This window comes from Sminthopsis crassicaudata, chromosome 6 (assembly GCF_048593235.1).
Source record: "Sminthopsis crassicaudata isolate SCR6 chromosome 6, ASM4859323v1, whole genome shotgun sequence".
Taxonomy (NCBI): domain Eukaryota; kingdom Metazoa; phylum Chordata; class Mammalia; order Dasyuromorphia; family Dasyuridae; genus Sminthopsis; species Sminthopsis crassicaudata.
Window position 1 is genome coordinate 103023221 of NC_133622.1, and position 22224 is coordinate 103045444.

Below are 22224 nucleotides of genomic sequence, written 5' to 3' on the forward strand. Positions count from 1 at the left end.
AGTGGGAGATACTTTGTCCAGTATCTTGAGTAGGTAATGTTCAAGCATGCTTGATTTCATTTGTGTGTTACAGATTGCTTCCCACATTTTAGAAAGTTTTCGTAAGCTGCTATGCCAAAAAGACAATTCACTGGGGGCTTAGGTAGGCCATTATCAGGCCTATACTGCCCACCTTGATAGTTCATTAGGACCTTATCACTTTTGCTTTTCTACCATACATAGCCTTTGAGAACCTAATATGAGCTCTAAATCACAACAAAATATTGAAGGAGGAATTTAATGTTGGGCCTAATAGCTAGAAAGAGTGGGGGAAGAAGAGAGAGGAAAGAATAAAGAGGAGAAACAAGTCAATAAGCATTTATTAAGTGCTTAGAGAGCAGCTAAGTGGCAGAGTGGAGAGAGCACTGGCCCTGGAGTCAGGAGGACCCCAGTTCAAATCCAGTCTTAGATACTTGAAACTTACTAACAGTATGATCTTGGACAAGTTCCTTAATCCTAAATGTCTCTCTAAAAAAAAAAAACTCAAAGAAAGGAAGAAAGAGAAAAGCAAGAGAAAGAGTTTATTATGCCAGGCACTGTGCTAGGTACTAAGGATACAAAGTAAAGCAGAAATCTTCTAACAGGGGAAATAGCCTCAAACTATGCAAGTACTACATATACATGCACCAGATAGATATAGATATATACTGTGTACATATGCATATATGACACATATATACATACATATATATATATATATATATATATATATACCTTCAAACCTATTGTGCATATGTTGGATATATATCTATTTGCACATATACATATGTATGTATGTATGTATATATATATATATATTACATAGATATCTACAAATAAACACTTCTGCAAGTATCTATCAATAAGACACACAAACAGTGAAAGGGGTAGGCAATTTCAGGGAAGGCAGGAAGTGAAAGGAAGGGCCAGAAAAGGCCTCTTACAGAAGATGATATTTGAGCTAAGTTTTCATAGAAGCTGGAGAAGTAATAGGAAGGAGAAATGAGAAGGAAAAGCATTCCTTCTTTAAAAGCAATCAACCAAAAAAACATAATTTCAAGAGTTGGAACACCATTTTTCAGGAGCAGTGAGAAAACCTGGTTACTCAATTATAAAGTATATGAACAAAAGTCTAACATGGAAAGGTAGAAAGTAGGTTGGCCATTTGGGAAGGCCTTTAAATGCCACAGAGAGGACTTCATATTTGATCCTGAAGGTAATAAGAAGTCACTAGAATTTATTAATTAGGGGAGAATGATGTTGTCAGATCTGTACTTCAGGAAGTTCACCTTGGCAACGGAATGGAGAGTAGAAGAGTGGGGGAGACATGAATTGGACAGATTTCCTCAAAGGCTGTTGTATCTAATTCTCAAGCCCTGTAGAGAGCTCAGGGTGGTAAAACTAGGGTGGTAACTCTGTGAATGCAGAGAAAGGGATGTATCTAAGAGATACGTATTGCTTTGTCTTTAAGAATATTTATTAGCATTCATCATCTTTTTATATACTATGAACTATATAGATCATGTAAAAGGGGGGAAAAAAAGGAGATATGTGGGTATAGATATATCTCCTGAGATATCTATCAATATTCTAGATATACCCAAAAAAGTAGCTAGATATCTTCTCACTTTTTGTTTTTTATAGGTATATCTGCATATATATTGCTTTCTGTAGATGGATGTATCTGCGTAGACATAGCTATATATAGATATCTTTATCATCTCATATTTATCTATGTATCTATAAAGATATAGATATCTCAGCAACTTGTGTCTTAGTTTTACGTCCTTGTATCTTACAGTGATATTTTTTCATTTTCACAGGCATTTCCTATTCAAAACAGGAACAGGGACGACGCCACTGTTCAGTACTGCCACACCAGGATACACTATGGCATCTGGCTCTGTTTATTCCCCCCCTACTCGGCCACTACCTAGAAACACCCTATCAAGAAGTGCTTTTAAATTCAAGAAGTCTTCAAAATACTGTAGTTGGAAATGCACTGCCCTCTGTGCTGTAGGAGTATCTGTGCTCCTGGCAATACTACTATCATACTTTATAGGTAAGTCTCCATTTTTATGATTAAGGCTAGGTCTCAATTAGTACAGATAATGAATCTCCTGAAAGTCATATTATTCAAATTCATACATTGTATTATCACTGAGCTGGAACCAGTGACCATATTTTATATAAGTTCAAAGAGTGTGATTTTAATACATGAAGACATTTAGAATGTGGGGAGCCATTATTCACACTAATCGGGACCTAGCTGTATTGTGACTGTAAATCAGGAGATCCATAATGCTATTTTAGTGATTTAATCTATATATTTACTTTGCCCCACAGCATAGCAAGAGATTATAGTTCTGAATGAGGTGTTAGAATTTGGCTAAGTATGCTGAATAAATCACAAAGAATTTTCATTAAATTTCAAGAATTTTAGATAAATAGAAGAATTCTCTTTCTTTCTTTGTTTCTTGCTCTCTCTCATTCTCTCTCTTGTTCCTTCTTTCCTAATAAAGCATAGCCTTTCTCAGTGCATTTAAAAACATTTCTGCTTTTTTGGCATATCACTAATGAAAGCGTGTATCTCTGTTACATTTCATGCACACAAAATATTTCATGCCTTTGCTGGAATATACATCAGACAGGAATCTCCATGGCTGCATAGTCAGTAGGGAACTCTCTGCCTACTTGTGGTATCACACATCTTTCAGCTAACTCAGCAATCTAAATGTAAAGCTCATCACTCAGGGCCATCACCCAGCACTCAGGAACACTCCCTAGAGGGTTTCAGGCCCATAAAACAATGAATGGATTATAGATTCATTCACATATGTGGATTTTTTCATCTTTGAAGATGGAGTATTGATCATGTTTTTCATTTAATAAGTAATCCAAGTAATGCAGACTACTAGTAGAAAGTTGCACATAGTCATATGACTTAACCATTTCACAACATGCCAGAGAACATAACAAATTAGGAATTGTTTCTGAAATATAAGAAATTAAAATAGTTTTTGTCCTGCTTCGAAGTGAGAGAAAGCACTTACTGCTTTAAAATGCTAACAGTGTTCACAAAGACATAGCACAGATTGATATAGTATGTGTCCCATGAAGAAAAAAAAAGCTAGCTATGCAGATTCAAGTTTAAAAAAAAAATTAATTAATGAAGTAAAACAAGCATTTCCATAACATAGTACAATAAAAAAGATGATTGAAACTGCAAATTCACTATATACAACTTGCTATTCCTTTTAAATACACAATAAAATAATCATGCAAATTTCTTTTTTTTCTCCTCTTTTCCCTTCCCTCCCGCCCTCTTATTTCAGACAACTGCCATTAGACACAAATAAGTATAGATAAATGTATAGATACACAAACACACACAGACACACACATATATACATGAGTGTAAGTGTATGTATGTAAAATTATTCTATACATACTTCTATTTATCCATCTTTTCCCTAGATGCAAATGATGGCTTTCTTCATATTTTTAAAAAATCAATATTGCTATTACTTTATACAGTATTCTCTTTTGCTAATTTTGCTCTTCATTATTTAGTGCAAGCCTTCCAATGTTTTTCTAATATCACTGAGCCCATCATTTCTTATAGCATAATAGTAGTATTCCAACCTAATCGCATACCATAACTTATTCATCCATTCCCCAGTTGATGGGCAAAATAATCTATGTGTTCTAAAATGTTTATAACAGTTCTCTTTATGGTAGAAACTGCACAGATATTAGTTTTCAAAGGATTATATGATTCTCCAGGAAATCCTTCTCAGCCTAATATCACTATGTGGATGTATATGGAATAATTTCATCATTCTTTGATGAGTTGTATTGTTCCTGTGCCTAAATTATTTCTCTAGTTTTAAGATAGATGTTTTCAGGAACTGTATTAACTCTTATGGGTCAAAAGCTTAGTCCTTAAACAACAGGATATTCTTTAGGAAAGAGACTAGAGAAAGCTAGAAAAGAAAGGATCAGAACTCAAGAAAAAAGGCAGTTGTTAAAGCAATCATACAGTATTGTATTGTGCCATCCATGAATAGTACTGGCTTGCAGAAATGTTGCGATATTTCCCCTGAATAATTGAAATCAGAGCATAAAAATTTAGACTTCTAAAGAAATCTAGACTTTTAGAGCCATAAGCGAATGTAATTCAAACCCTTCCTCCTATAGAAAAAGGAGATCTTGGTCCAAAATAATCAAGATGACATGATTGATGTCATTGATTAGAACCCAGATATCATGCTCTCCAGACTAGGGCCTTCCCACTGTATAACATTGCCAAATCCATTACCTCATCCATTGTCTCAAAAGATTTGTACACTTTGATCCATACATACATGTGAACTTCCAATGAAACCTTACTCCAATACCTCATTCTAACTGAAAAAATTTTCCTCCCTCATTTACCCCTTCCTTCATGCTGTCTAAATGTCCTCTTTAGTTCTGAAATTAGTGCCAGAAAGATCACATGGGGGTGACCCTGGGCTCTCAAAGGCTTTGCCACTGAAGTGCAGTGTCTAATTGGATATATCAAAGTGGGGATTGCTTCTAGTATGGATTTGGCAATGAGTTATATTCTGGTTGCCAAAAGTCCAGTGTTGCTAAATTTGCAAAGCCTCTTCACCACAAAAGTGGCCATTGATAAAAATTTTTGAGCCACAGAAACTCGTAATTCTTTCTTCTAAATACAGAGGTGTCTGGTCTCTTGACAGAATTTGGAATCACAGATTTTTTAAAGTAAAAATTTAAGTGTGTACAAATGACAAATATCATGTATTATATTTCCCTATTAGAAGTTTTTTGTCTAGATATATCTCTATAATTTCTGTGACCCATATCTTATTTCCCAAAGCATCCAAACATAACAAAAGTGAACACTTGACCTACAAAATGAAAAACAAATCCTTTCTTCTTTCCCAAATACGACAATCCATGTTCTTACTATTCTTTCTTACACAGATAAACAGCTCAATCAGAATAAGAAATAAAGCCAATTTTAACTTACCTATATATAAACTTTCTTTAAAATTTTTAAAATTTTAAAATTTCATACATTTTATTTTTAAATTACTTCATCCCTGATATACTTTTTGATCCTTTCTACAATATACTTGGCACACATTTTATTTGATCCTCACCATACCTGTGAGAAAGAAGTAATAGACTTATTATTACCCTTTTTCAAGGAACAGGGAAGTTGGAGCTCAATAAAGGCTCTGACTTGTCCAAGCTTGTGTAGCTGGTAACTGGCAGAGGCCAGCCTATGGCTCAGTGATTCTGATTAATCTAATGCTCATGTTGTTATTCCTGATTACTGATCCTAATTATCAAAGGGGTTTTCAACAATTTTATTAACTCATTTGTTCTAGAGGAAAGAATATATAAAAGTAAATCTTTTTTTTCCTTTTCTATTAGCATGTGATGCCTTTTATATAATAATTTTTGGGGGGATTTTTTGTTGTTGTTTTTTATATCTGATGACAGAAAAGTATTCCTCTATTGAACATAGTCAACTTCAGCAAAGCCTTTGGCTTTTGGGGGAACATATGTGAAGCAGAAAGGAAAGAAAAGAGTGCCTAACCAGCCAGATCAGTCCTGGGGATCAGTAGGATATGTCACAACCAGATTAACCTCCAGATATCTGAAGAAAAGCACTGTGGCCATTGTGAGAAGAGGGACTCTATCTGAGATTTTTGCCTCTGTCACTTCCTTCTTTACTTCTTCCTTCCTTCATTCTTTCTTCATTTATAAAGTTAATACCAGGGGATAAATAAGGCAGCCCAAAGTAATGGGCCACTCTCTCCAATAGCTTATCTCCCACCATTTTCTTCTTCCCTTTCCAACAGGGAAGGGAGCTGCAATGAGCTGATGGCTAGAGCATTAATATATCACTTCTATCAAATGGTGCTCCCCCAGGACATTAGAAGCAGCTCCCTTCTCCTTTGGATTTAGCTGTGGAGGATGAGCAAGATGAAACATCATAGCTGATAAGTAATAAATAAAGCAATATAATGGATGTACCAATTATTTTACAACTTCTATTTTTATATGTACAAATTCCATTCAGCAATTATGCAAAAGAAAATAAACCAGGAGGCCATACTCTGTGAAATAGGGCCATGAATTTGGAGTCAGAGGACCTCAATTTCCTAGGATAAATGGAAGAGAGAGGAGAGGGAGGCAGAACTAGAAATAATAAATGAATTAGGAAGTTGAAAATAGGAGTACAAAGGTTTGATTGAGGAAGGTTGCCTAAATAGAATTAATAGAACTGGAAAATTGATTGGTGTAAAGGCATGGCAAAAGTCAAAGATTATAGTAAAGTTTTGAGCCAAAATTGGGAAATTGGGAAAAATGGAATTTTAAAAAATAAAAACTGACGTTAGAGGGGAGATATAGATCCATTATAGTAATACCAATAATAACAGTGATAATAATTAATATTTCTTTAATGCTGTAGATTTTGCAAAGCAATCTCCAAATATTATCTCCCTTTATCCTTATCACAATCCTGAAAGGCAGGTACTATTATTATCCCCGTTTTACATATGAAGAAGCTACAAGCAAAAGTTAAGGGACTTGCCCAAGGTCACAGAGCTTGTCAGAGTCTGGATATGAACTCAGGGCTTCTTGAATCCAGATCAAAAGTTCTGACACTAAGCTGGCTCATGTCAGTTAAATATTACACACACACACACACACACACACACACACACACACACACACACACACACAAGTGGAGAGCCCATAACAAGTTCAAATATGTGGCACTAGGGTGAGAAAAGACTAGGTGAACTAGGGTGGGACTAAAGCTGAAGATAGGTAATTATCCAAACAGGATATTCAATCCATTCAAATAAATGAAGGGAAGGAAATTAGGAAGAGAATTGAAAGAGGAGAGTGGGCCAAGGACAGAGTCTTGATATCATCCACACTTAGGGGAGCAGAATGAAGTAAAGGAATCTGAAAATTAAATGAAGAAAGACTAGTCGAAAAAGTAAGAGAAGAACCAAAAGAGCAGTATCTCAGAAGCCAAGAGAAGAGAGATTATCAAAAAGGAAAACACCAAAAGGAAAAAGAAAAAGAAAGTTACAAAACATCAAAGAATTTGAGAAGTTTTTAAAAGCAGGTCATCAGTTTTGACAATGAAGAAAGCACGAGTGACTAGAGAGAAAATTATCCATTTCACTTAGGGCAATAGGATGGCAAACCAGATTGTAAGAAATCTTGCATGGAAGCAGCAAATGTAGACTGAGTTTTCGAAAAGTTTGGTAGTAAAGCCATGTGGAAGAGAGGGTAGTGGCTGTTTGATCTTTTTCAGTTGAGTCCACTTCTTTATGATCCTACTTGGGATTTTCTTGATAAAAATACTGGAGTGATTTGCCATTGCCATCTCCTCCATTTTACAGATGATGAGCTGAGGCTAATAGGGATAAGTAATTTTTCTGGAGTCATACAGCTAGTGTCTGAGACTAGATTTGAACTCATTAAGATTAGTCTTTCTGACTTCAGACCTGGGGGCTTTATCTACTGTGTCACTTAGCTATCCAGAAGAAAGAGTTTAAGATCTAAAATCAGAAATCTTCATCTCTGATCTCAGATTTACTACTTCTGTGATGTTGACTGTCCCAGAATTTGTTTTTCCCAATCTGCAAAATGAGGGATTTGAACCAGATTTCCTTGAAAATGTCTTTCCTCGTTCTAAATATGTAATAAAGTGAAGGAAAATTGGAACTGTAGCAGGAGGTGATAGTAGGGTTGAGGATAAATTAGTATGGCAAACTATTAAGCCCTATTAACTTTCAAAAGTACTAGGATATTGTTATGTAAGAAAATAATTTTCCAGTACATTGCAGGGTACCTTGAAACTCAGCATACTTTTCAAAAGTGAGCATGTTGCTAATTCCTAACCCTTCACATAAAGCACAGTGTCAAGTACCATTAATACAGGAAATACAGGATTTAGAGCATTTCAATCTTTTGAGCCCTGAAATGTATCCATTGTCCTTCTTATTTCTGTTCACTAAAACTCAAGAAGGAAAAATGTTGGTCAAAGGCAATAGCATCTATGTGCCTTGAACAGAAGTAGAGAGAAGAGGACTTTTTGTTCTGTGTGATTGATCTTATTATTACTGCTCCCTGTAATGAAGAAAGCAGGAATCCAGGGCCCAATTCCTTGCTTCATTTTCTGATGATTTAAGGGAATAGGTGAAAATGAACTCACAGTTATTATGATATAGAAAAATTGGATATTGCTATTCTAACACAAATATTTAGAATGGTAAAATTACAAAATGTTAGCGCTGGAACAAATCTTTGAGATACTCTAGTCTCCTCTTCCCATCACACAACTTTTTTATACAAATAGGGAAACTGAGTCTTAGTTTTAATGACAAGAAGAAACTCTTCAATCTAACTCTTAGCATGTAAGAATCAGTATTATTTTGAACTCCCTGATGGGAGAAGTCCTTGAGTTAGGGTTTATTTTTTTTTTTTATCTTCCACTGCTAGTCGAGTTTCATGCAGGGGAGGCATTTAATCATTGCTATTTACCAAACTGAATTATAGTAATATTAATTAATCTGGTATCAAAATTAACAAAATCATGGTGGAAGTAATGCCAACAGGGTAATTTTATTCCAGATTCATGCCAATATAACAGCTATCGTGACAAACTAAAAATAATGACAAGCAATAAGAGGTAATTTCATTTTCCCTCTTTGACATCACAAAATAAGAGTTGGAGAAAGGAAGGAGACACACACAAACACAAAGAGAGAAGGACAGAGAACCAGAACAGGAGAGGGAAAGAGAGGCAGTTAACAAGAAAGAGAGAATGAATTTTTAGAAAATATTGTGAAGTATTTTCTTTGTATTCTTGCCCCAGTGGTTAGTTCTAAATAAGAACTTGCAATTCTGTATCACTAAAAGGCTTACAGAGAGCTTTTCTTTCAACAATGACTTTCGTAAAAGGAAGTATTATAAAGCATTGTAGGATGGGGTAGCAGCTTGATCATCCTGGTGTCCAAATCAGGAGACTTGAACTTAATAGTTACCTTACACTAAACAAACGACTTAATCTCCCTGTGCCTCACTTTCATCCTCAAAAAAATGAGCTAATATTTTATCACCTCCAAGAGCATTGTAAGGAAAGCACTTTGAATACCTCAAAGTACCATATGATTTGAACTGTTATTATAACACCCTCTTATAGAGCAGGAAACTGAAGCTTAGATGGGTTCCATGCATTGTCCATGGTCGCAAAGCTGAATGCATATTGCACAATATTCTTATTCCCAGATCATTCCTTCTTTTACTATGCAATCCTTTGGTATCTTCTACTTTGTCGGGTGTTATTCTGTAGTTGTAATTTAGGGATTGAGTTAACACTATTGCTAATAATGATCAGTAACCACGTAGGATTATTGTAACTAACACTTGGCCTTAATGTTATCAACCTCCGTACTACAAGCAGTTTTAATATTCTGATTAATCTTTAAGAACAAAAGATATAAATTCTGGCTTCTCATTTTCTTTAGACAGCTGAAATAAACTAGTTCCTGAAATAGATATTGTTGTGCAGCGGCTAAAAAGGCTGTTTAACAACAGAAGCATTTCTTAGATATGGCAAAAACATATCCTCTCCAATCCATGTTCATTGCAGTCATGATTCCTTAGCAGTTTATCTGTCCCATTTCTATGTCTATTTGCATTTTATGAACATTTTTCCTCTCTCTGTACCTTGAAATTGATTATAGTATTAGTCATTTATCTGTGGATGAGGGTCAAAAGGAAAACATATGCCAGTCCTTTACTATTCATGAGAAATCAACCATTTAAATATATATGGCAAAATAAAATGTTGTGACATTCTTTTTTTCTTCTTTTGACATGTCTTTGTAATAAAAGGACTTTTTTATTAGGTTATAGAACCCAACTAAGCAATGAATTACATGCCATTTTTCACTGCTGTTTCTTCTCTTAACTCTTAACAGTTGAATTACATGTACAAAATATATTTGACTGAGACAGTAGTAGAACTTTCATATTAATCTGATCTAAGCTTATTCTAGAAAGGATTGCTTGTTTTATATTATATATGCATGTGTGTATTGCACATATGCAAAACTTGGAAACAAAAAAGACTTTGGTCTAAGTATTAATTTTACTTTATTCTTAGGGGAAACATGAAGTCTAAATGTCACAGCAGGTAGCCTGAACCTACCTAGGTGAATTTAGGCTCCAAAGACACTGCTTTTCTCTTGCAAGACAAAAATTAAAGAGATTAGATACCACTTGACACATGATGGAATGGTTTGGAATAAGCATTTAGCTAAGGAATCAAGGACTTGGAAGACATAGACGGGGAACTGGAGAGACAGAGAGAGAAATAAGAGACAGAGCCAGAAAGAGACAGAAATAGGGAGAAATGGAAGCAGGGAGATGGAAAGACAAAGAGAGAGACACAGACACAGACACAGACAGAGAAAGACAAAGAGACAGTGACTATTTGTTCCACTTAATAACTTTGTAGTAAGTCACTTTCTCTGCCTTCCTTATTTTCTTCAACTTTAACATTTGATGTTAATTGGACTAGATCACAGAATCATAGGATTAGAACTGGAAGGGACCTTAATGGTTTCATCCAAATCTCTTTTTTTATAGATACAGAATTAAATCACTGAAACTCTTTAAATCTTATCTAAAGTAGTAAGGAAGGAAGCTGTAGTTTGTTCCAAAAGTTGAACTCAAGACTTTTCCATGGTACCACATTACTTCTCTTTTTTCTCCCATATTAGTCATGTTATGAAAGAAAACATAGGTAAAAAGAAAAAAAGGAAAGATTTTTAAAGTATATATAGATCTGCATTCATCAATTCTTTCTGTGAGAATGGAAAGCATTTTTCATCATGAGGTCTTCAGAACTGTCGTGGATTATTGTATTGCTGAGAAGAGCTAAGTCATTCACAGTAAATCATCATATAATATTGCTGTTACTGTGAATAAAGTTCTCCTGCTTCTGTTCATTTCTCTTTGCATCAGTTCATGTATGTCTTCTCAAGTTTTTTTTTTCTTTCTGAAAACATTATGCTTATCATTTCTTATAGCACAAATCGTATACAATAGCTTGTTTCGTCATTCTCCAATTGATGGACATCCCTTTAATTTCCAATTCTTTGCCACCAGAAAAGAGCTATTATAAATAATTATGTACCTATAGATCCTTTTCTTTTTGTATTTTAACTCTTTGGGATACAGACCTAGTACATTTATTTCTCTTAAGGCATCTTTTAGCCTTTACATTCTGTAATTCTGAAATCTTATATCCACCAGCTTGAGTGGGGAAAAAAGAGGGTGAAAACTAATGCTAAGCAATTGCCTTCTATTGCTTTTGGTGCTGTTATTGTCTTATTCATTCGTTTCTTAATAGTATTTTATTTTTTCTTCATTCTTATAAAGAGATATAATCTGTACAAGTGAAATCTTATATCTAGAAACACATGTTGAGACTACAGACAGCCTGCACTGATATTATCTATTAACCATGCAAAACTACTAAAGTCGTTTTTCAGTTATGTCCAACTCTTTGTGGCCCCTTTTATTATTTTCTTGGCAAAGATGTTGGAATGGATTTCTTTTTCCAACTCATTTTACACTTAAGGAAATTGAGGCAAATAGGATCTAGTGACTTGTTCAGAGGCACATAAATAATAAGTATCAGAGGCCAGATTGGAACTCCAAGCTCAGCACTTCACCCCATAAGTACTGTGTGCAGACAGTTACTCTTTAACTGAAATTGTAATCAATACAGGATACTCCACAGACTCATATTATAAGTTTTTTTTTTTTTTAATTCAAACTGTTAAAGAGGGGGAAAATGTAGACTTAACTCCTAAACAGGGGAATTGTTACTTTTTTGGTTATATTGTTTTGATAAGGGTTTGCTTGAGATTATAGGTTGTTTTAAATTCAGGATTAAAAAGTCTATTCACTGGTTTGATTGTACCACTGTAGTTGTAAAAATAAGTGACATTGAATTGCATATCTGTCTGCATATCTGTAGTGTTTACTGCTGGGGTGATTAGGGCTGGTGTATCATTTGAAGATAAGGAGTTTCACAGTAATGCTAAAATTGATCAGATATATACACAATGTTTGACATCATATGATGAGCCCTGAGAGTAGCAGACTATCACTCAGCAAAGGAGGACTGGATTGGCTGGCCCAAAAAGGAAATACAAAAAAAAAAAAGCTTTACAGACAGTTGGTATCTGGATAAAACCAATGAGTAGCTACTGTTCTTCCAGTTTGGGTAAACTGGGAAGGCCCAGTGAGAAGGAAAGAAGGAAGAAAGGAAGGGAGAGAAAGGAGAAAGAAAGGAGGGGACATAACAGAGAGAATATGAATAGAATATATATATATAGGAGAAAATTATACCAATCTGGCATCACTACTCCCCACAAATTCTTTGTATGTATATTATATTTTAACCTTGCCTTGATTGTAGATATGCTGAAGTGGTTAATACATAATAATATAAGGATTTTAAAGATGCTGCCATTACCCTCTCAGATTTGGTCAGAAACTATCAGAATTGCAAAGCATTCAACGATAATATTTTTTAAACTCCTCCATTTAAAGTCAAGTAAATCCGAGATGTTTTGGGCATAAACAACTTGTCACATAGCTTGTGAAATACAGCAATGTTTTCTCTGTTTTAGGCTATCATTTGTTCATAATGTAAGGAAAAATCTCCTGACTGATGCCAAGTGCAAAGCATAATACAATATTTACCATTTCAATGCTACGTGGCATAAATATTTAATTGGCATTGCATATGTCATTTGCTATTACATGAGTAGTACTGAGAGCAGAGTGTTCAGTGAGAAATGATCTGTACAGAGAAGAGCTAAAGAAATAGCAATTGGCATTCATAAGGTTAAAAAAGACTTGATAGATTTCAAGGGATTTAAGAAATTAATTTATCACAAACATCTTTATTGAATATGGGAAAAGATTCAGAAGTAGAAAAAAAAATCAGTCTCTTGACCTTCAACAGGGTGAGCAAGATCTTTATGATCCTACAATACAGTAATTCTCATCCATTTGCATCACAAAATAATTTGGAGGTATATGTGCCCTTCTGTTTATCTCCTTTCTTGCCTTTACATTAAAACAAAACAAAACAAAAAACAAAACAAAACAAAACAAAAAAACCTCATTTATTCCTTTTTTATTTTATGAGGAAAAAAAAACTTTTTGTATATTATGCATTAGCCAAAAATGTTAAAGGCTTTCAGTGTACTACACTTAGCCTCAGAGAATGTGGATTAAGAACTAGAAAATTGGGTCATCCCTTATCAACAACTTCAGTTATGTACTACTAATTTATCACAAAGGAGATGTTTGATCTTCCAGGTTTCTAACAAATGTTGGCATAAGGAAATATGGTTCTTTTACATGAATCTAAAGGTGTCCCAGAAATCCATTCTCAATGATTTTATATAAATGAGTCACAATATAAGATTTGTTATATATGTTTCCTGAAAAAGCAAAGAAGTGATGGGAAAATCAGTGATATTTCTTTTTTGGTTTAAGTTCTCTAAATCACCATATTTTTGTTTATATCCAGATGAACTTTGGTATTTACCTCCTTTCATCTCAAATTAATAATCATATACTAAATTAAATGTTCCTTGATGTCTGCCCATTTCTTGTGATGACATGTGGGAAGTATGCTTTAAGAATTATATCCACAGAGCCTAATCAAAATTTAAAAAGAAAAAACATTTTAAAATTGAAAATAAGGTTCCATTTTCCACATTCATAAATACTATGATTTGTAGGAAGATGTATATAGAATGTATATTAAATGTACCTCTATTATGTTTCTCCAATGTCAGAAATAAAATAGAGGAAATATTAATTTATCCAGACATTTTTATTTTATAGTAGTAGTTCTAAATACCAATGATGTACAACAAGCTAATAGAATACAGCATGACCAAACTGTACCCCTCCCAAATATATGGAGCTTTCATACACACAGTAGTACATCCCTTTTTCCCCCATTCCCAAAACATTCTAAGACATTACCTAATTCCTCAATTCTACTCAAATAACGGACTTTTATTAGAGTCTGAGAGATTTTCAGCCACTGGGCCTACACTTCTATCCTTGAATCTGATTCTCCAGGCTACCAGTCTTCTTTCTCTTTAATACTTGTATTTCTTGAGATAAAATAGTCACCACATCCCTCAAAAATAAAGCTAGATGGCCTTTAAGATAAGTTTCAGCTACCAAAGTTAAGTTCTAAAACTTCAAAAAGTCTTGAACCTGGGCCAGCTCCCTATTCACCACCTCCCTCCCATCCCTTCATTATTTTTCCCACTCCAGGCTCCTGTTATTTCTCCTGTAAGTTAACCCCTTGACTACCATTACATTCCCTCACTTTCTTTTAAAACTATAACAATGAACAGTGCTGTAAGTCAGAAGTTAAATACTTAGTCTGAGATCCCAAGTTGGCTCTTGGCTATTAATCCATAAGTCTCCATAAGCATAGTTTCTCTTCCTATCCCCTGGAGGGTGCCCTACATAAGCTCTGGTTGACTTAAGGAAAAGCTAATTAAGGTCATTCCCCAGCAGAACACTGTAAGCCACAAGTTAGTAGACTATGTTCCCACTACAGGATGACATCTCAAAAACCAGACCCAACTTAAATGTGCTTTGGCTGCCATCTAGGTTAAATAAAACTTGATTTAGCCAAATGATTATCATAAAGATGTTATTACCCCAGTGGAAAATCTGTGTGTTGTCAATCAAATGTATCCAGGTCATGTTTACCCCCTTGCTAGCACATTCCCTATTACCCTATTCTCTCCAAAATTTTCCATCATATTCATATGTGAATATATCCATATATATATCCATATATTAAAAATATATATTTTCCCTAGTCTAATGACAGCCAAAAATAATATTACAATGGAGTAATAATAAAAGTAACACAATCATATCTGTAGACTGAAATTGCTGTCTCCAAAGATACCTATGATTTTTAATTTACTACTAAATGCAGTTGTCTTTTTTTAGTCTTCATCTTTCTTGATTGCTCTATAGCTTTTTACTGTTAACCACTGCCTGATCCTGAGTACCCTTCTTTCTAGATTTTTATAACAATTTACTTTACTGATTCTCTCCTTACATGTATAATTTTAAAGTTACCTTCTCTAGCTTATCCTCCCTTATGTGTACCAATTAGGTGTAGCTATACTCCTAGACTCTGTACAAGACTCTCTATTCTCTTCTACATTCTCCCATCTCTATGTATATAGTACCAAATTTGTCTAGCCTTCAATGGTCTACTGAGCTCTAGTTCTTCACCACTTGCAAGACCCATAGGTAACTCAAACTTGACATATCCTAAAGACATCTTTCTCCCTAAGCTTGCTTTTTCCAAACTTTCCTATTTATCCCAAGAGTACCACTCTTCATTCTTCCACTTACTTGGGTAGAGTCAAAAGTCCTGAGAGCATCAGCAATAGAGGAGATACCGGTTTGCCCAAGGATTCCTAGGGCCACTTACTCTCTGAGATTAACTCATCCATATAAGGATAAGATGACAGGTAGAAGCTTATGATATAGGATGCTTTTTTAGATAATAGTGGAACTTTATAGCATCTAAGAGACCTTCTGTCATGAAGGTTAATTTTAGTAAGGTCACCCATTGCTTGATTAATCACCTCCCTGCCCAGAAACAGCTTTGTGTACTAGTTACAGACTTGCAAGTACTTAGAACTTTGATTTCTATTTCTTTCTTAACTTCTGGGATTCTTGTGTGCATCCAATAGTATAGCATTCATTAGGCACACATATTTGCCCTGGAGTCCTTTCCTTGTTTCTGTTATTAGCTCAAGAGTATCAGAGAAGGTCATGAACTATCTCTTTTATTATCATGTTCTCATTACATGATCAATTCACTTCCTTTTTCTGGTCAGATAGATCCTTGAAGATGTGTGGTTTTCTGCACACTATTTACATTCACCACATTTTTTATTGCTTTCATTTGAGACAACATTATGCAGTGGGAAAAGGGTAGAATTTGAAGCCAGAATTCCTGAATACAATTTCTGACTATGTTACCTATTACCCATGTGACGATGTGACTTCAGCTTTCTGAAGTGATTTCTTTCTGACATAGGTTCCTCATCTGTAAAATAGAGAGAATCAGACCTTTCCAGCTTTAAATATTTAATGTTGTGATTATTACCATACAATCATTCCTAGCCACATAACAAAAGGAGAATATTGGTGTTAACTGCAAACATGACAGCCATAAAAAAGACAAAAGGAGTTTGATTTCAAGGGAAAGGACTAAAGAAAAATCATGCATTCCTTAGAGTATTTAATAATCCCAGTTCCCACAAAGTCCCACACTGTGTTCCCCAGATAATCCTATTCTTCTGACATCCTTGGCCAGTGTTCAGTTGGGGTCATATGATGTCATCATTCAGGAATCCTCCTGCAAACAATCCATAAAGGAGTCCTTTAGAGTACCTATTTTCTGACTGGCACCAGCCAGGGGGATTTTGCTAGTCACGTGGAGGTAGGAAAGCTCTGTGTGAACCCCAGAGAACTCACAACTTTAGAAATGAACACCTGATCAGGAGTGTTCCCAGGCAACCAGGAAAAGAGCATGTCAATTTAGAAAATGGATACAAGAAAAGAAGCTTTACAAATTGTACTAAATGAAGTAACTATTTATTGGGAGTCTGTGACATGGTGTGGAAAAGAGCACTAAATAGAGACTTAGAAATCTGGACTCTGCTTTCTGAGTTTAATTAATAAACCATGCCAGTTTGATCATATCCTTCTAGATTTAAGTTTTCTCATGTATAAGGGCTTTGGAATCAATAACTTACAAAATCGATTAAAACTTTGAACTCCTATGAACCTTCTAAGAGTTGAGAAGGACAGGGGATTAACAGGAAGAGGATCTTTGAAGAAGCATTTTTCAAGATAAAAGAATATGAAGAGGTATTATGTTATAGTACAGAATCCTGGATTTGAATTCATTCCTGGCCCAGCATTTTCTACCTATGTGATCTTGGGAAAGTTAACCTCTCTGAGACACAGGTGAGAAGACTGAAATATATGAACCCTGAGATAGCTTTCATTTCTTAATCAGTGATGACATGATTCTGGGATAGAGGTTATCTATCTTGATAATGTTTAAAGGATAAAACAGAATCACTAATGTGATTTGTATTATGTCTCTTGCTTCCTAAAATGCAAGATTTGGTGTTATTCTGCAATATGTTTACACTAGGGAGAGATTCATTAGTGACAGCTATTAGGCTTGCCAAAGAAACACCACAGTTCTGTCTCATTATTCAACAGCTTGTTGGGCCAGTTAACTTTCCATCTGGTTTTCTCCCTCAATATACCTCGAAGAACTCAGTTCCCCTCTTCCATATGTTTAAGAGGACAAGAATTTTTTTTTCTTTTTGAGATATGTAAAGAAAAGTTTGGTTTGTTTCATCAGTTTTAATGATTTGAAAAAAATTAGATTTTAAATTTGGTAGTTGTGGTGGTCAGACATTTCACTTGTATCTGACTTTGTGTGACCTTTTTTGTGGTTTTCTTGGCAAAGATACTAGGTGGCTTGCCATTACGTTTTCCTACTTATTTTATGATGAGGAAATTGAGGCAAACAAGGTTAAGTGACTTATCCAGAGTCCCAGACCTAGTAAGAATTTGAATTCAAACTTGAACTCAGGAATATGTCTTCCTGACTCCAAGAATGTCCCTGGATTTTAAGTAGAAACCCTAAATCTAAAAAATGTGCATATCTTTTTAAAACTTGTGTTCAAACCAAAAAGAAATTAATAAGTATCTCCTTAGAGAGAGAGAGAGAGAGAGAGAGAATTGTATCGTGTCTAAGAGTTGGTCTGAATGCCTAAAAGATACATATTTGCTATATAAGCCTAGGCCCGTGTTATATTATTGTTATATTACATATATCATATATATATTATTTTTATATATTTATATACATTTATATTTACATATTATCTATATTAATATGTTATATTATTAACTTCTCAAAGTGATAGGCAATTTTCTAAGCTAAGTTGCAAAGAAGATGTTGACCTACATTGGTTGAAAGGTTCCCCTCTCTTGGGAATTCCTTATATGGATAAAATCCAGTCCTTTATCTAATCCTATTCCTAAAACTACTACACTAGAAGTTGTGATTACAAAAACAAAGGAAATATCCATATTTAAGGAACTTGCCTATAGTAAGAGGAGGAAAAGGAAAGGAAGAATATAGAGAGATAAATTGTGTGTTCTCCAAGAATTATCATTCATGTTACTAAATTTGAGCCTACCCTAAAAGAAAAACTAAATTAATTTAATTCCCATTAGACTGGAGAACTGATCCCAGAAATATCAGCAAACTTAAAAATAGTATAACTGATGAATACATAAAATCAGCAAAACCCTTTTTTTGATTAGTCCTAGCTTGATTCCCTTGGCGGTTTTGATTTTTTTTTTTTTTTTTTTTTTTTTGTCAACAACAGCTGTCTGTAACTTGCAGCTGGAATTGGTATCTAAGTGTGGTGTTCAAAGAAGTATATGCAGAACACCCCCCTCTGTGTGAAAATAATAAATATGAGGGCTTTTTCCTGGTTATGATCAGAGAGAAAAACAAATAGGCAAAGCAAACTGAGAAACCCACCATCCCAGTTCAAAGTTTCATTGCCTTACAGCAATAGCCTTCTAATTGGCCTTCATGTCTCAGGCCTCTCTCTTCTTCTCCACACAGCTGCCAAAGTGATTTTCGTAAATTGCAGGTCTGACCATATCGCTCTCCTACTCAATAAACTCCAATGATGCCTTGTGGTTCCTAGGATCAAATCTAAGCTGTGTTTAGCTTTTAGAGTTCTTCACAACCTGTCTGCAAGGTACCTTTTCCAAAAGGAAAAGAAAGATTTTTAGAAGCAGAGGTAAGGTGGAAGTATACGTAAGGTACGAACATAGATATTGGAAATGGAGTAAGGTCTGTGAGCACCAGTGAGGAGGCCAGTTTTGCTCAATAATAGAGTGCAGGATAAGAAATAATACATAATAACATCACAGTGCCAACTCATCATTAAATAGCTTGAAGGCTAGCTAACTTTCCATTTGATTTTCTCTTTCACTATAGTTTTAAGAACAAACCTATATCCCTAACTCTGTCCTAGTCATTACTGTGTTCCAGGATCATCAGAAATCACTTTGTCTCTTTATTCTACTGCTTCTGCAGTCCACTGCCTACCCCTCCACCCCCACCAATACCATCAACACCCAGACCCAAAGAAAAAAGAATAATTTAGAAAGAATAAGACTTCTTGGCACAAGTGGTTTTTTTGTGTTGTGTGTCTGTGGATGTGACACAGAGAAAACAGAAAGACAAACAAAAAGTCTGTATTGCAACAGTAACAGTAAGGAAGATGTGGTAAGTGGTTCTACTTAGCCGTGTACAAATGCTGTGCCTCTTTAATCCTGATGTAAAGTTATCTCAGTGTGTAGAGAGTACCAGTCCTGCAGTCAGGAGGACCTCAGTTCATATATGTCCTCAGACACTTACTAGCTGATAACTCTGGGCAAGTCATTTAATTTTGCTTGCTTCAGTTACTTATAAAATGAGCGAGAAAAGGAAATGGTAAATCAATGGAAAAAAAATCTTTTCCAAGAAAATCTCCAACTAGGGTCGCAAAAATTGAATACAATTGAAACGACTTAACAACAAAGTTTCCTGTCCTTTATGAGCAAACATACCCCAAGGGTCCCGATGAGGAAAGCATGGACAATCAATCTCTCCTATGTTCTAGTATCATCAGGAACCATTTGGACATTTCTCTCTCCCTGAATCATCACTCGCATCCCAGGTCCAGAGGAAAATAATATTACATACAGATAAAAGAGAAAAATTTGATTGAAGATTTCAAAGGAAAATTGCAGATCAAAGGGGGAAAAAAGCAAATACTGTGAAGAAACATAATCATCAAAACTGTTCATCTAGAATTTTTAAATTCACATAACACTGTCTTCTCAATAATCCAATATGGTATACAAAATGCAAATCTTAAATAATAATTCTTAGGTCAGTCTTTTTGGCACATTGGGAAATATTTTTCATATGAGATAGAAAATATAGTTTTATCAAGGGAAGACGCTCTTACAAAACTGGAGATGATTTTTAAAAATTATTGTTTTAAAGATTGTTTTCCATTAGGAACTTGTTTACTTTTATAAACACCAACTAACGTAACATTTTTCGGGGTTTTTTTTTTATGGTAGCAAGAATATTCATCCACTGGACAGAAACAACTACACCCAGAGAAGGAACACTGGGAATTGAATGTAAACTATTAGCACTACTGTCTATCTACCCAGGTTACTTATACCTTCGGAATCCAATACTTAACGTGCAACAAGAAAATTGGATTTACACATATATATTGTATCTAGGTTATACTGTAACACATGTAAAATGTATGGGATTGTCTGTCATCTAGGGGAGGGAATAGAGGGAGGGAGGGGAAAATTTGGAAAAATGAATACAAGGGATAATGTTGTAAAAAAATTACTCATGCATATATACTGTCAAAAAATTTATAATTATAAAATTAATTTTTAAAAAAAGCAACAGGTAGAGCAATAAAAAAAAGAATATTCATCCACAACAGTACTTTTGTAAGCTGTATTGATTTTAAGTAGCTACAGGTGAATCGGCAAGTTATAGACTACTGAAATAATAGTAAGCAAAAAAATGATAGCAAAGAGTGATGAATTAGGAATCTCTAATATATTAACTAGTATATTGAATCTATATGTGTAGATAGAATGAAGTTAAAAACAAAACTTGATTTATTAAAATATCTGTCTTCCTAAGCACATTATTTAGTCTGGTAAGAGTCCAAGTTGCAAATTGCAATCTTTACATTCACTTGCTTTCATCTTACACTGAAGATCTGGTTGTACTCTGAATATTTTTATCAAACTACACTATTGTCCAATTTTCAACATTATTATTCATATTTTTCATTATTGCTACTTTTCTTCAGAATCTCCTCTCTTCATATTTTGTATGTTCCACAACTTCTTGAGACCAATACATAGAAAGAATAGATTTCATTTTATATAACAAAAGCTCTAGAAGCACATAAATGTGGGATGATCATTTGAACAGGCCTGTATAAATTTGTCCCATTTTAAAATGAAATGAAAAAAATATAATCACTAGAGAGAGAATTGTTGATATTTGTGAGGTTTGTGGAATCAATGAGTTTTAGAATTATAAAGTACCAGAGAAACCATCTCATTCAAATTTTTTCCCCTTTTCCCAAAGTGAGAATTTCTCCTCTAGAATCTCCCAAATTTAGTGATGTAATAAGTTCCTGAAAATTCCAGTGATGGAAAACTTGCCATCTCTCTTAACATTATTATATGATTTGATATTGAAAGGAAATGTAGAGATTCAACCTCATCATATTACAAATAAAGAAACTGAACCACAGAGAGATGAAATGATTTAATGTAAAATCACATAAAGCTTCAAAGCCAGGACCTAATCCTAAACATTCTGGTCAACAAATCTAATGTTCTTTCTTTTGCAGTAGACTAAAGCAGCCCATTTCATTTTTGAACATCACTGCCAAGAATTTTTTTCCTCATTTTAAGCAAAAATTTGTTTTAAATGGTTCCCTGTTGCTATAACCTCCACTAATTGCTTCTATTCAATTTTATGAAGACAAAAAACAGCAGCCTAATCCCCTTTTTATTTGAAAATCTTTCCTATATTGGCAGACAAATATTTTTTAATTTTAATAAATAATTCTAATAAGCATTTTCTATAGTCTATGCATGGTACCAACTATGGTTTGTGTTGGAAAGAAAAAAAAACATGGCAAATCAGAAGTATTACACATGAACTAAAGAGATCTGGGCTTGAATCCCAACCTAACACTTCCTGGATGTTTTATCATTGACAAATCACTTAACTTTTATAAGATGGAAATTATACTTTTACTACATGCTTAACATACTATGGTTGTCATAAGAAAAGCACTTTTAAACCTTTAAAGTACAAGATAAATGTGAGTAAGTATATCATAAATGTAAGTTATA

The 22224-nt window shown here is 34.4% G+C and overlaps 1 protein-coding gene across 21 annotated transcripts in view; it reads left to right on the plus strand.

The window, feature by feature from the left end:
* TENM3 (teneurin transmembrane protein 3) overlaps positions 1-22224 on the plus strand; it is a 3351339-nt gene that overhangs the window by 3136587 nt on the left and 192528 nt on the right. For all 21 annotated transcript variants that reach the window (XM_074276236.1, XM_074276245.1, XM_074276241.1 and 18 more), the window contains one exon: positions 1842-2080. In XM_074276236.1, the coding sequence (XP_074132337.1) occupies positions 1842-2080 (239 nt within the window). The remainder of the gene's footprint in view (positions 1-1841; positions 2081-22224) is intronic.